The 12,583-nt window shown below is 42.9% G+C and overlaps 1 protein-coding gene across 2 annotated transcripts in view; it reads left to right on the forward strand.

The window, feature by feature from the left end:
* Positions 1–12,583, forward strand: part of KPNA6 (karyopherin subunit alpha 6) — a 54,613-nt gene that overhangs the window by 36,379 nt on the left and 5,651 nt on the right. For both annotated transcript variants that reach the window (XM_055332193.1, XM_055332194.1), the window contains 12 exons: positions 427–560; positions 1,429–1,521; positions 1,929–2,028; positions 3,263–3,357; positions 5,016–5,147; positions 6,368–6,456; positions 7,750–7,849; positions 8,170–8,333; positions 8,517–8,595; positions 10,247–10,372; positions 10,674–10,801; positions 12,258–12,436. In XM_055332193.1, the coding sequence (XP_055188168.1) occupies positions 427–560; positions 1,429–1,521; positions 1,929–2,028; positions 3,263–3,357; positions 5,016–5,147; positions 6,368–6,456; positions 7,750–7,849; positions 8,170–8,333; positions 8,517–8,595; positions 10,247–10,372; positions 10,674–10,801; positions 12,258–12,436 (1,419 nt within the window). The remainder of the gene's footprint in view (positions 1–426; positions 561–1,428; positions 1,522–1,928; positions 2,029–3,262; positions 3,358–5,015; positions 5,148–6,367; positions 6,457–7,749; positions 7,850–8,169; positions 8,334–8,516; positions 8,596–10,246; positions 10,373–10,673; positions 10,802–12,257; positions 12,437–12,583) is intronic.

Raw genomic sequence — 12,583 nt, forward strand, 5'->3', positions numbered from 1 at the left:
TTTGACACTTTTTTTTTTTTTATGAAAAGAAGACAAACCAAAAAAAGAGACTCAACTCCAGAGAACAAACTGGTTACCAGAGGGGAGGCAGGTGGTAGGACAGATGAAATAGGTGATAGGGATTTAGAGCACACTTACCTTGATTAGCACTGAGTAATGTATACAGTTGTTGAACCTCTGTATTTTATGCCTGAAACTAATACAACTAATACTAACACAAAGTTTACTGTATGTAAACTATACTGGATTCTTTTTTAATCGACACTATTTTTACTTGAAAGAAAAATTGACAGACTGATTTTCAGACCTTGATACTGGGCAGACGTTTTACTCAGAATGCTTGAAATTTAGGATAGCAGTTTCCTTTTGGTTGGAGTTGCAGTGGGGCATCCTCTAAAGAGCTTTTGTATTTTTTTCTTTTTCTAGAGACCATGGCGAGCCCAGGGAAAGACAATTATCGAATGAAGAGCTATAAGAACAATGCCCTAAACCCTGAGGAAATGAGACGAAGAAGAGAGGAAGAGGGCATTCAGCTCCGGAAGCAGAAACGGGAGCAACAAGTAGGTTAACCTGAGTATGCTCAAACATACTGTTCAGGGAAACAATGCTCAGTTGGTTAAGCCATCTGATTCTTGATTTTGGCTCAGGTCATGATCTCAGTGTCATGAGATAATCTCCCCTTTGGACTCCGTGTGGGCATGAAGCCTGCCTAAGTTAAGTTTGTCTCCCTCTGTGCCTCCCTACCATGCTGTCTTTCAAAAAATTAAAAATTTAGGAAAAAAAAGAACTTAGACATCATTTATGTCTTCAGTATATGACTTTCTAGGTCTAGCCCTTTGTTGTCTTATCTTTTCTTCACCCCTGTAGTCAGTATTAGGCCTGGCTGGTTCATCAGCTATGCTGGCTGTCTTACATCTATGTCTTCAGTCCACTCTTTGTAAGTCTCCCTAGGACTAAGACTTTATTAATGCCTCATCATCTGTGCTCTGCCACAAACCACCAGACTGATGCCTTGCCCAGGTCTAGATGCAGCCACCTAACCTGCTTTTGCCCATCTTCTTGCTTTACTACTTTTTCAAAGCCTTTTATACCCATCACATTTTATACAAAAGGTACAGAAATCTTTAAATGTTCTCTTAGGGCCATCTAGCTGGCTTAGTAGAGTATGTGACTCTTAATCTCAGGGTCATGAATTGAAGCCCCACATTGGGCACAGAGCTTACTTAAAAAAAAAAGTTCTCTTAAAAAACGTGAACAATTAGATATAATAAAGCCCTTGAATATCTTTCCGTCAATACAGTAAACTTGGCATTTTCTCAGCTATGCTAGCATTTCCTTGACGGTTATTGCAATAATTTAACATTGGATCATTCTTTGTTTTCTTTATTACAGTAAGTAGTTTCACCACTATGTCTTTTTTTTTTTCAGCTTTTTAAACGGAGAAATGTGGAGCTGATTAATGAAGAAGCCGCTATGTTTGACAGTCTCCTCATGGACTCCTATGTGAGCTCTACCACTGGGGTAAGGCCTTTGCATGTGCTTTAGGCAGCCCTGGGAAGCACCAGTGTCTATAGAACAGAAATTGGGCAGTTCACATCCTCTAGTGGTTTTGCTAATAACCATGCTAATAAGCTCTTTCTTTCATGGGTCCTTTTGTAGCTGGTTAGCATAAGGAATCAATAGGGTTTCATCTTGTGATGGAGACACCTGAGGAAACACTTAAGGGAAGCCATCATTTGCCTCAGATAAAGAATCATCCAAATGTCCCAATTTAAAGCAGCCATGGATTAAACAAAACCTTCTCCTGACCTTACTCTGTCATCCTCTTGTCCTCAAGTCTTTAGAACACAGGATGCCAAGCAGACGTGTGTACTCATATCTAGCTCTGGCATTGGTTTGCAAAGTCTTAAATCTGTCTTACATTCTAGGAGAGTGTGATCACACGAGAGATGGTGGAGATGCTCTTTTCTGATGATTCTGACCTGCAGTTAGCAACCACACAGAAATTCCGGAAACTGCTCTCCAAAGGTACGAAGCCTGGTCCTCCCCAGGGAAGACCAACATGATTTAACCTTGTTTCTTCTCACTGACCTCATCTATTAACTCGCCTTCACTAGTTCTGTTCCAGCTATACTGCTTTGGTGTTCCTTGGTCAAACCAGGTACATTCTTACCTTGCATTGGCCGTTCCCTCTGTCTGATATCCTCTGGTTGCTGATATATGTGTGACAACATCTCCCTTATATGATCATATTCTGGGTTCTTCACAAGCCTTCTCTGATGCCCTATCTAAAATCGCAGGTCCCCTTCACTCTTGGCATTTTTAACCTTACCCTGTCCTACCTCTTCTTTATTTCCAGTTACACTTATTAACATAATAGAATGGCTCTCCTCATTAGGACATAAGCTTTCTGAGGGCAGAGACTTTTGTTTTTGTTCGTTGTTGTATCTTTACCTAGGACTGTGTGTGGCACATAGTTTATACTCAGTAAAAATTTGATGTATGATAGAAATGCTTCTTGTCTCAGGATATGAGGCAGTCCTCCCAAAGGGAAATATTTAAATAAATGAAAGAAAAAGAAAAATAGAAGGGAAATATTTAGATAAGGGTTCCTCATTTATTGGACTTTCTTCTCTTCCTTAATTCCTTACTTCAGGAATTAAGTTCAAGAAGCCAAAGGTGAGTATACTTAATTTAGGATTGATTTTCTCTTTAGCATCCCAACTATATCACGCATTTCAAAGGTGACTAATATGAAAACTACCTCACCAAAAAGAAGGTTGGGAATGTTGTTAAGAATGGTCAGGACAGGGGATCCCTTGCCTTTGGCCCTGGGCGTGATCCTAGAGTCCTGGGATCAAGTCCCACATCCGGCTCCCTGCATGGAGCCTGCTTCTCCCTCTGCCTGTTTCTCTGCCTCTCTGTGTGTGTGTGTGTGTGTCTCTCATGAATAAATAAAGTCTTTAAAAAAAAAAAAAAGGATGGTCAGGACAGGACAGCCTGGGTGGCTCAGCGGTTTAGCTCCGCCTTCAGCCCAGGGTGTGATCCTAGAGACCCAGGATCGAGTCCCATGTCAGGCTCCTTACAGGGAGCCTGCTTCTCCCTCTGCCTGTGTCTCTGCCCGCGCCCCCTGCCCCCGTCTTCCATGAATAAATAAATAAAATCTTTAAGAAAAAAAAAAAAAAAGGAATGGTCAGGACTACTTAGGAATGCACCAGCCATAACTTCTCCTGACTTTTCCTTTCCTTTCTCCCTCTTCCAGAGCCTAGTCCTCCAATAGATGAAGTTATCAACACTCCAGGAGTTGTGGATCGATTTGTCGAGTTTCTGAAGAGGAATGAGAATTGTACATTACAGGTGAGGCCTGGTGTAGAGGGGTACCAGATGAAAGCCCTTTTCCCAAGAAATTGTGGGGTGTTTCTATAGACACATCTGTCAGGAAATAGACAAGTGATATGAGGAAGTATTTAAGAGATGCCTCAGAGGTCTTGGCCTCAAATAAGAGAACCAAAAAATCTCTTCCTTCAACAATCTCAAAGGAAAGATACGAGAGGGGCACCTGAGTGGCTCTGTCAGTTAAGCATCCGATTCTTGGTGTCAGCTCAGGTTGTGATCTCGGGCTCCTGAGAGCGAGCTCCTGGTCATGCTCCAAACTCTGCATAGAGTCTGCTTAAGATTCTTTATCTCTCCTCCTCTGCTCCCACAATGCTTGTTCACATGCTCGCACTCTGTCTCTCTCAAAACAATAAATAAATCTTCTTTTAAAAAAAGAAAAATACCAGAATATGACAAGCTAATTATGCAGTTATAAATTAAAGGTTCTAGGAGTACCTGGCTGGCTCAGTCAGCACAGCATATAACTCTTGATCTTGGGATCATAAGTGTGAGCCCCACAGTGGGCATAGAGTTTACTTAAAAATACGTAATATAAATCAAAGGTTCTAGTCCGCTTCTAAATTACCTATGTGACCTGAGGCAAATCATTTAGCCTCTCTGGGTCTTTCTTTTCAGAAATAGGTAATAAGTCCATTAGAACATTACCAGAATCTCAGCTGAAAGAGACTTTGAAAGATGCATGTCACTCTGATCCTGGTTTCAGAAATGAAGAACTTGAAGCTCAGAAATAAAGCAACTTGCCATAAGGCTCGGGTGCTGCAGTAGTGCAGAACTAGACTTGGGTCCATTGAAGCCTGCGTCCAACTTCCCATTGTGTTACATCACTGCTCATACTGTTTTTTGCTTTTTTTTTTTTCTTCTTGTTGAAGATTTTTATTCATGAGAGACGGAGGGAGAGAGAGAGGCAGGCTTCCTGTAAGGAGCCCGATGTGGGACTCGATCCCAGACTCTAGGATCACACCCTGAGCTGAAGGCAGATGCTCAGCCACTGAGCCACCCAGGCATCCCTTTTTATTTTATTTATTTATTTAAATATTTTATTTATTCATGAGAGACACACGGAGAGAGAGGCAGAAACACAGGCAAAGGGAGAAGCAGGTTCCATGCCGGGAGCCTGATGTGGGACTCGATGCCGGGACTCCAGGATCACACCCTGGGGCAAAGGCAGGTGCTTAACCACTGAGCATCCCAGGCATCCCTTTTTTTAAAAAATTGTTTTTAAATAAAGATTTTTATTTGTAAGTAATCACTTGAGTGTAGTGATTACTCACAACCCCAAGATCAAGAGTTGCATGCTCCACTGACTGAAACCAGCCAGGTGCCCCTGCTTTTTGCCATTTAAAAAGTAAGAGGAAGTAGTTCCTGGGTGGTGGCTCAGTCATTTGAGAATCCAACTCTGTCTCAACTCAGGTCTTGATCTCAGAGTCGTAAGTCTCACAAGCCCTGCATTAGGCTCCATGCTGGATATGGAGGCTACTTAAGATAAAAATAAGGGGGAAGAAGAAAAGGCTCATATTTTAGTTTTTTGGTCAGGGACAAGAGGCTTACAGCTCTCAACCAGCTGGCAGACATGGCCACTCTGGAATGATCTCTCAATAGCGGTCTGATCTCACTTGCAGTTTGAAGCTGCCTGGGCTCTAACGAACATTGCCTCTGGAACCTCTCAGCAGACCAAGATTGTCATTGAAGCAGGGGCAGTCCCCATTTTTATAGAGCTGCTTAACTCGGACTTTGAGGATGTACAGGAACAGGTAACACTCAAATTTGGCTTAATTCCTGATGGTACCTATATTATAATTTTTAAAAGTTTGGTTTTTGTACCCAGTTCCTAAAAACTACTAAAAACCTTGGAATTTTCTGAGTGAAGAGTGTGTTTTTTATTATTTATGATGGAACACACCTAATGAGATGATTGAGTGGGGCCCCTAGGCAGCCTCAGCATGAGGAGGGTAGTTATCAGAACTCCCAGCTCTACCAATGCCTCTACCCCAGCCTCCTGCAGAGAAATTCTGGGTTGGTGAACACATTGGTGTGGTGCCCTAGAGAGGGGATGGAAGTTCCATACCACCCTGACTGCTCACCCCATACCTTGCCCTATGCATCTCTTCCATTTAGCTCTTCTGAGCTGTATCCATTAAAGTAAGCTAGTAAATGTAAGCAGTTTTTCCCTGAGTTCTGTGAATCATTCTAGTGAATTACTGAACCTAAGAGGGGAATTATGGGAACTTTTGAATTTATAGCCAGTTGGTCAGAAGCATGGCAACACCTGGGAATTGCAACTGGTGTCTTTTTTTTTTTTTTTTTTTTTTTTTGCAACTGGTGTCTGAAGTGGAGACAGTCTTATGGGGCCTGAGCCCTTAACCTGTAGGGTCTGCTTTAAGTCTAAGAGTGTCAGAATTGAGTTGGATTGTTGGACATACAAATAGTGTTGGAGAATTGATTGCTGGTGTAGAAAAAAACTCCACATATTTGGCATCAGAGGTGGTATTGGGGGGAAAAAAAACAAAAACATCACAGTACCCATTTATCAGTACCTAGATATCACAGCGATTAAGACAACTTAATTTCTTCCAGTGGATTTTTACTGATTGGATAGAATGTAGAACGTGGCGCCTAGATTTTTTTTTTTTCCCTCACTTACTACATGTAGGATCCTGTGAGGCTGCAGGAATGCAACTTCTCACTTTCTCTTTTTTCTGGGAAGTAGGCATAGGGAGGTCTTGGTTTGGCTTCTTTGGCTGCAGTACGGATGTCAGCCTGTCTTTCCCACTAAATCAGAAATTCTCCGAGGAAAGACCTTCATAGAACAAGCTCAGTAAGAATGTCAGCAAAGAGAGGACCTGATCCTGTTCAGGATGTCTCAGGCCTCGATAGGGTTTTTGTCTAAGTTATTGGTGTGTCCTCACTCTTGTATAAAATATGGACAGAAGCCATTTGTCTCTGCATGACAATTCCATCATCCCCTTTTCAGGCAGTCTGGGCACTGGGAAACATAGCTGGAGACAGCTCCGTTTGCCGAGATTACGTCTTGAACTGTTCCATCCTTAATCCTTTGTTAACGTGAGTAATTATGATCATCTATACCTGGGGCATCTATAAGGCAGCGATGTGGCAGATCCTTTGGGGGCAGCTTACCTTAAGATGTTAGGTAAATGCAAAAAACACTAAAAGTATTTCTTTTTGAGAGTAAGAAGATTGTGCCACTGGTCTGTGCCAAGGAGGAGCTTCTGTTTCCTTTCTTCATTGCACAGTAGATTCTCATGTTGGTCATACTTACTTGCCTCATTGTTGAGCCAGGAGATAGAGGCAAGACTAACCCATATAGAAAAATGCAACTTTCTCTATGGATGCATTAATTTGCTATTTTATGCCTAGGTACATTGGAGAGCTCTGTTGTAAACCACAGATTAAAGACACCATGAAAGGACATAGGGATCCTTCTCCAATCCCTCCCTCCCATACCCTTCAAATAGAGTATCTAAACAATAGATGGGATGAGCTGTTCTTTTTTTTTTTTTTTTTAAGATTTATTTATTTATTCATTCAGCAAGAGGCAGAGACACAGGCAGAGGGAGAAGCAGGCTCCATGCAGGAAGCCCGATGTGGGACTCGATCCCGGGTCTCCAGGATCACACCCTGGGCTGCAGGCGGCGCTAAACCGCTGCGCCACCGGGGCTGCCCAGTGATGAGCTGTTCTTCAGAAACTACCACTAAACTCCTTCTTGGGCCTTTCACAGAAAGTCATTGCTTACTGCATGGCTAAAGCCCTTACACTAGATATTCAGCATTGATTTCCAAAGAGAACAGTATACTCGTCATTTAAAACTTGTGGCCGGGATCCCTGGGTGGCGCAGCGGTTTGGCGCCTGCCTTTGGCCCAGGGCACGATCCTGGAGACCCAGGATCGAATCCCACATCGGGCTCCTGGTGCATGGAGCCTGCTTCTCCCTCTGCCTGTGTCTCTGCCTGTCTCTCTTTCTCTCTCTGTGACTATCGTAAATAAATAAAAATTTAAAAAAAAAATTAAAAAAAAAAATAAAACTTGTGGCCATTTAGGAGCACAATATGCCCTATCTTAAAAAGGTTTGCAGTCTTACTCAACTTCCAGCTTGCTCTTTGTCCTTACAAGCTATGGTCCTAACTAGCCACAGCTGGTTCTAATCCTCTGTGAAGGTGTAGATTGGCCTCTTGGCACAAACAAGCTTAGTTTACTTAGGTCTATGGGTAGAAAAACACAGTGAGGCTGCCAGAGTCTTAGGGGTCTTACTGGATTTGCTCCTGGGGTTCATAGGTGACAGCCCCATGCCAAGGTCATCATTGCTCAGGATCTGTCTGGCTTTGCTGTTTCCTTCAGACTCCTTACTAAGTCTACAAGACTGACAATGACACGGAATGCAGTCTGGGCTCTATCAAACCTCTGCAGAGGAAAGAACCCACCCCCAGAGTTTGCAAAGGTGAGAGAGCTTCTTACCAGTTTCTGAATGAAAGCAGTTTCCTTCATATGCAAGCATTTTGATAGGGAATTTTCAAGTCTTTGGGGGGAACCCCTTAGGGTTTCAATCCATGGGAAATTGAAAGAGGCAATTGTCAGTGAAGTAGGTGATCTTGTATGCTTTGGATAGCAAAGTGAAAAAGATAGTCCTGATGGTAATGTAGCAGAAATCTCTAGGGCTTAGAATTACTTGTAGAGGAGGGGACAGCAGTGTTAGGATTAGTGGGAGAGCTGATGTTAGCCCCATGCCCTCATGAGTCCCTCTCACTCTGCTTCCAACAGGTCTCCCCTTGTTTGCCTGTGCTGTCTCGCCTACTCTTCAGCAGTGACTCAGACTTGCTGGCAGATGCTTGCTGGGCCCTTTCTTACCTGTCTGATGGCCCCAACGAAAAGATCCAGGCAGTCATAGACTCTGGAGTCTGCCGAAGATTGGTAGAGCTTCTAATGTGAGTGGTCTGGTTAGAAAGATTCCCTAAAGCTTCTCCAACCTCCCACTTAAAGAATGCAGTAAGCAATCTGCTGCTCTATGCAAAGGTCTGGAGCCATGCGAGTGCTGCTGGCCTTGGTGGTTGGCAAGGCTGAAAAACTATGTGCTGGCCCTGTGCTGATCAGATCTCCCTCCTCTGTAGGCACAATGATTACAAAGTGGCCTCTCCTGCCCTGAGAGCAGTGGGTAACATCGTCACTGGGGATGACATTCAAACCCAGGTAAGGAGGGAATTGTTTGTGGACAAAAGCCGCCTTCCCTACCAAGGGTTTGGTCCTGTTGGGGGCAGCATGGTCCCTGAAACAAAGCATGGGCTTGAGTGAAAAATTCAAACTTTGCCACTTTCTGTATGATCATGGGCAACTTCGTTGCCTTCATTTCCTCTATAAGTTGGAAGTAAATCCTTGTCCATCGCGTGCTTTTGAAGGAAAACTAAATGGAATAAACTGACTGACTATCTGGGACTTAATTCTTAAGTTTTTGAGTCATGGTCCCCTTGAGACACTGAAAGCTGTGGAAACTGTACTCTTACTTCCTTCACCCTTAGAATCCTACAGACACTACCTCATGTTAATAAGACCTCCAAGGAGGGCATGGTAAGAAAGGGTTCCTTTGTTCAAAGTCTAGAGATCAGAGTATTCTTTTGGTCGTGAATAGTTGGCTTAATTCTGTGGGATTCTTGACAAATTTCTAACAGGTGAGTGATCTCATTCATACCCACAGTCATTTCCTAGGTCATTGTGTGAATTTGTATGTATGTATGAATTTTTATAACAGTGTACTGCTTTTATCAGTCATTTTAGTGGCATTTAGTCCATTCACATTATTGCTTAATTCTTATCACCGCCCATCCCCACAATGCTTCATCAGCCCAAACTGATTCTCTGTGCCCATTAAATAACTCGTTTCTCCTCCCTTGTATCTTAGTCCCTGGGAGCCATCACAACGCTTTTTATCTCTTAGGAGTCAATTGCTGTAGGTCCCTCATATAAGTGGAACTATATATAAGTTGTTCTTTTGTGTCAGCTAATTACAATTAGCATAATGTCTTCATGGTTCCTTCATATGTGAATGAAGGCATGTAAAATGCCTTCATTCCTTTCAATGGTTGAATAGTAGTCCATTGTAGGCATATGTCACCTTCTGTTTATCCATTTGTCTGTTGGTAGATACTTGGGTTGTTTTCACCTTTTGGCTATTACAAATAAGGCTATGTACGTTGAATAGTGGTGTACAAGTATCTGAGTCCCTGCTTTCAGTTCTTTAGGTACACACTGAGAAATGGATCATATGCTGATTTTATGTTTAAGATTTTGAGAGACCACTAGTGGACTGTTTTGTATGGTGACTACACCATTTTACATCCCACCAGCAATGTACTAGGTTCCAGTTTTTCCACATCCTTACCAAAACTTGTATTATCTGGGTTTTTTCTTAATATCCATCCTAGTAAGTCTGAAATGGCATCTTATTACAGTTTGTTTTAGTTTTGTTTTGCTTAAGTAGGCTCCACATGCAACATGGGGCTCAATCGTGTGAACTCAATCCTGTGATCAAGAGTCAGATGTTCTACCAACTAAGCCAGCCAGGCACCCCCTTATTGCAGTTTTGATTTGCATATCCCTAATGATTAGTGATGTTTGGCGGGGGTTTTTGTATGTTTATTGGCCATCTGTATTTCTGCTTTGCAGCAATGTCTGTATAAGCCTTTGACCATTTTTAAAATTAGTTTTGTTAATTTTTTGTTGTTTAGTTTGAAGAGTTCTTTATATATTCTGGATATTAATTCTTAACAGATATAGGATTTGCTGCATATATTTTAAGTCCTATTTACGAGATTTTTCTTTTCTTCCCTGTGCTTTGGTTTTCTAGGTCATTCTTAACTGTTCAGCCCTCCCTTGCCTCCTCCACTTGCTGAGCAGCCCCAAGGAGTCAATCCGGAAGGAAGCTTGCTGGACCATTTCAAATATCACTGCTGGCAACAGGGCTCAAATACAGGTAGAACAAGAAGGAAGGAAGGGGGCAGGGCAGGAGCAGGTAGAAAGGCATGGGAACATGAAAGGTGGTGGGATTTTTGCTTTTAGAAGAAAGATTTTGTTTTCTCTTTAGAAATTGGGGTCAACGTGTGCTGTTAAAGACTCTTTGTAAGATGTCAGGTTCCTCTGTAGCCTCTTCTATGGGAAGAACAAAGGACCTCAGGAAGAGGAAGGTGTCTGAATCTTAGGTGATTTTGCGGGCTAGATGTGCATACTCTTAAAGTGACTTTCTCTGTGCACTCCCCACCCCCAACCTCTCTCAGGCTGTCATAGATGCAAATATCTTCCCTGTATTGATCGAAATCCTTCAGAAAGCTGAGTTCCGTACAAGGAAAGAGGCAGCCTGGGCCATCACCAATGCCACGTCAGGAGGAACCCCTGAGCAAATCAGGTATCCTTTCGTTTTTCACTGTCTTGAGTGATACATATACTCTCCTTCTTGGTTCATGGTCTGCGGTGACTGCTAAATGGCTTTTCCCGGGATGCCTGGGTGGCTCAGCGGTTGAGTATCTATACCTTTGGCTCAGGACGTGATCCTGGAGTCCCACATCAGGCTCCCACAGGGAGCCTGCTTCTCTCTCTGCCTGTGTCTCTGCCTCTTTCTGTCTCTGTCTCTCATGAATTAAGAAATAAAATCTTTTTTAAAAATTAATAAATAAAAAATAAACTGCTTTTTCTGAATAGGCCTGCCCCAGTCCAGCAGCACCAGGTTTAACTGGTAAGCTGCTAGATTGGCACTGGAATCTGAAAGAGATTCCTCTAGAGCATGTATCTCTTTTCTTCCTAAAGAATAGAAACCTAGGACACAGACCCATTTCTCCTATACTTTCTACCCTCCAGAGAATTTAAGTCTATGTAATTCTCAATTATTCGTACAAATAAAGGAGAACCATGCTGTGGCTCATTCACAGCAACTTCTTTGGGAAATGATTTTTGGGAGTGACACTTAGGAGAAGCAAGTAGAAAGCCATTTTATGTGTGTATATGCTCTTTGATTTTAGTTTCTATCATCAGCATGAGTAGGAGTGATGGGAACTGGATGAGTGTTTTGCCCTCAGTTTGTAGCCCAGGAAGAGGAGTAGGAATATCTTCATCTTTATTTATTTATTTTTTTTGCAGGGGGGAATACCTTCATCTTTAAAGCCTTAGGAGAAAAGGGATAGCCATTGAGTTAAGCTTTGAAGAATACAGGGTTATAAAAGCCTTTTTGGACAGGAGAAAGCATTGAACACCTAGGTGGCTCAGTTGGTTAAGCCTCTGACTCTGGCTTAGGGGTCCTAGGATTGAGCCCCATATTGAGCTCTCTGCTTAGTGGGTAGTCTGCTTCTCCCTCTGACCATCCCCTGCTCATGCTGTCTCCCCCTGTACTCTCCCCAAAATAAATCTTTAAAAAAAAAAAAAAACTTAAAGGTACAAGAATCAGAAACCTAGAGATGTTTACATGTTTGACTGGAATGTAGTGTCCTTGGAAGGGAATGATGCGAGGTGACACTAAAAAGGAGGATAAGAACCTGATTGTAGAGGGTCTCTTTTGTCATGCCTGTAGAGCTTGGACTGAACATTTTAAGCAGGGAAGTGAAGTGTTCAGAGTGGTAACATTACAGCAAGGGGACAATAGAGACAACGTGGAGGAATCTATGGCAGCCTTCCCCATGGAAATGAACTAGACCCAGAGCATTGGAAGGTTGGAGAGACTGAGTTAAAGGATGGGTGGTTATGAAGGCTCAGCAAGGGAAGGTTGCTGAGAGTATTGACATGTATGAGGGAAACCCGTAGGCCCTACAGCACTTACTTAGCACCTCTCTTGCCCTGCATTAATTTAGAACTCATCTGGTCTCTGCCCCTAGGTACCTGGTCTCACTTGGCTGCATCAAACCCCTGTGCGACTTGCTGACTGTGATGGATTCAAAGATTGTGCAGGTGGCCCTCAATGGGTTAGAGAACATCCTTCGGCTTGGAGAACAAGAGGGCAAGCGCAGTGGGTCAGGGGTCAACCCCTACTGTGGCCTCATCGAGGAAGCCTATGGTATGTGCCCTGTCCCCAGCCTCACCTCAGTCTTAAGTAGAGAAGTTCTAGGTCAGGACCCTGGGATTTTTGGGGGGGTCATCATTGAACAAGGTTTTAAAACCATCATTTCCTTCTCCCTCCAAGGAGCAGTAGGTCACCTCTCTT

This window comes from Nyctereutes procyonoides, unplaced genomic scaffold (assembly GCF_905146905.1).
Source record: "Nyctereutes procyonoides isolate TBG_1078 unplaced genomic scaffold, NYPRO_anot_genome, whole genome shotgun sequence".
In the NCBI taxonomy this organism is placed as follows: domain Eukaryota; kingdom Metazoa; phylum Chordata; class Mammalia; order Carnivora; family Canidae; genus Nyctereutes; species Nyctereutes procyonoides.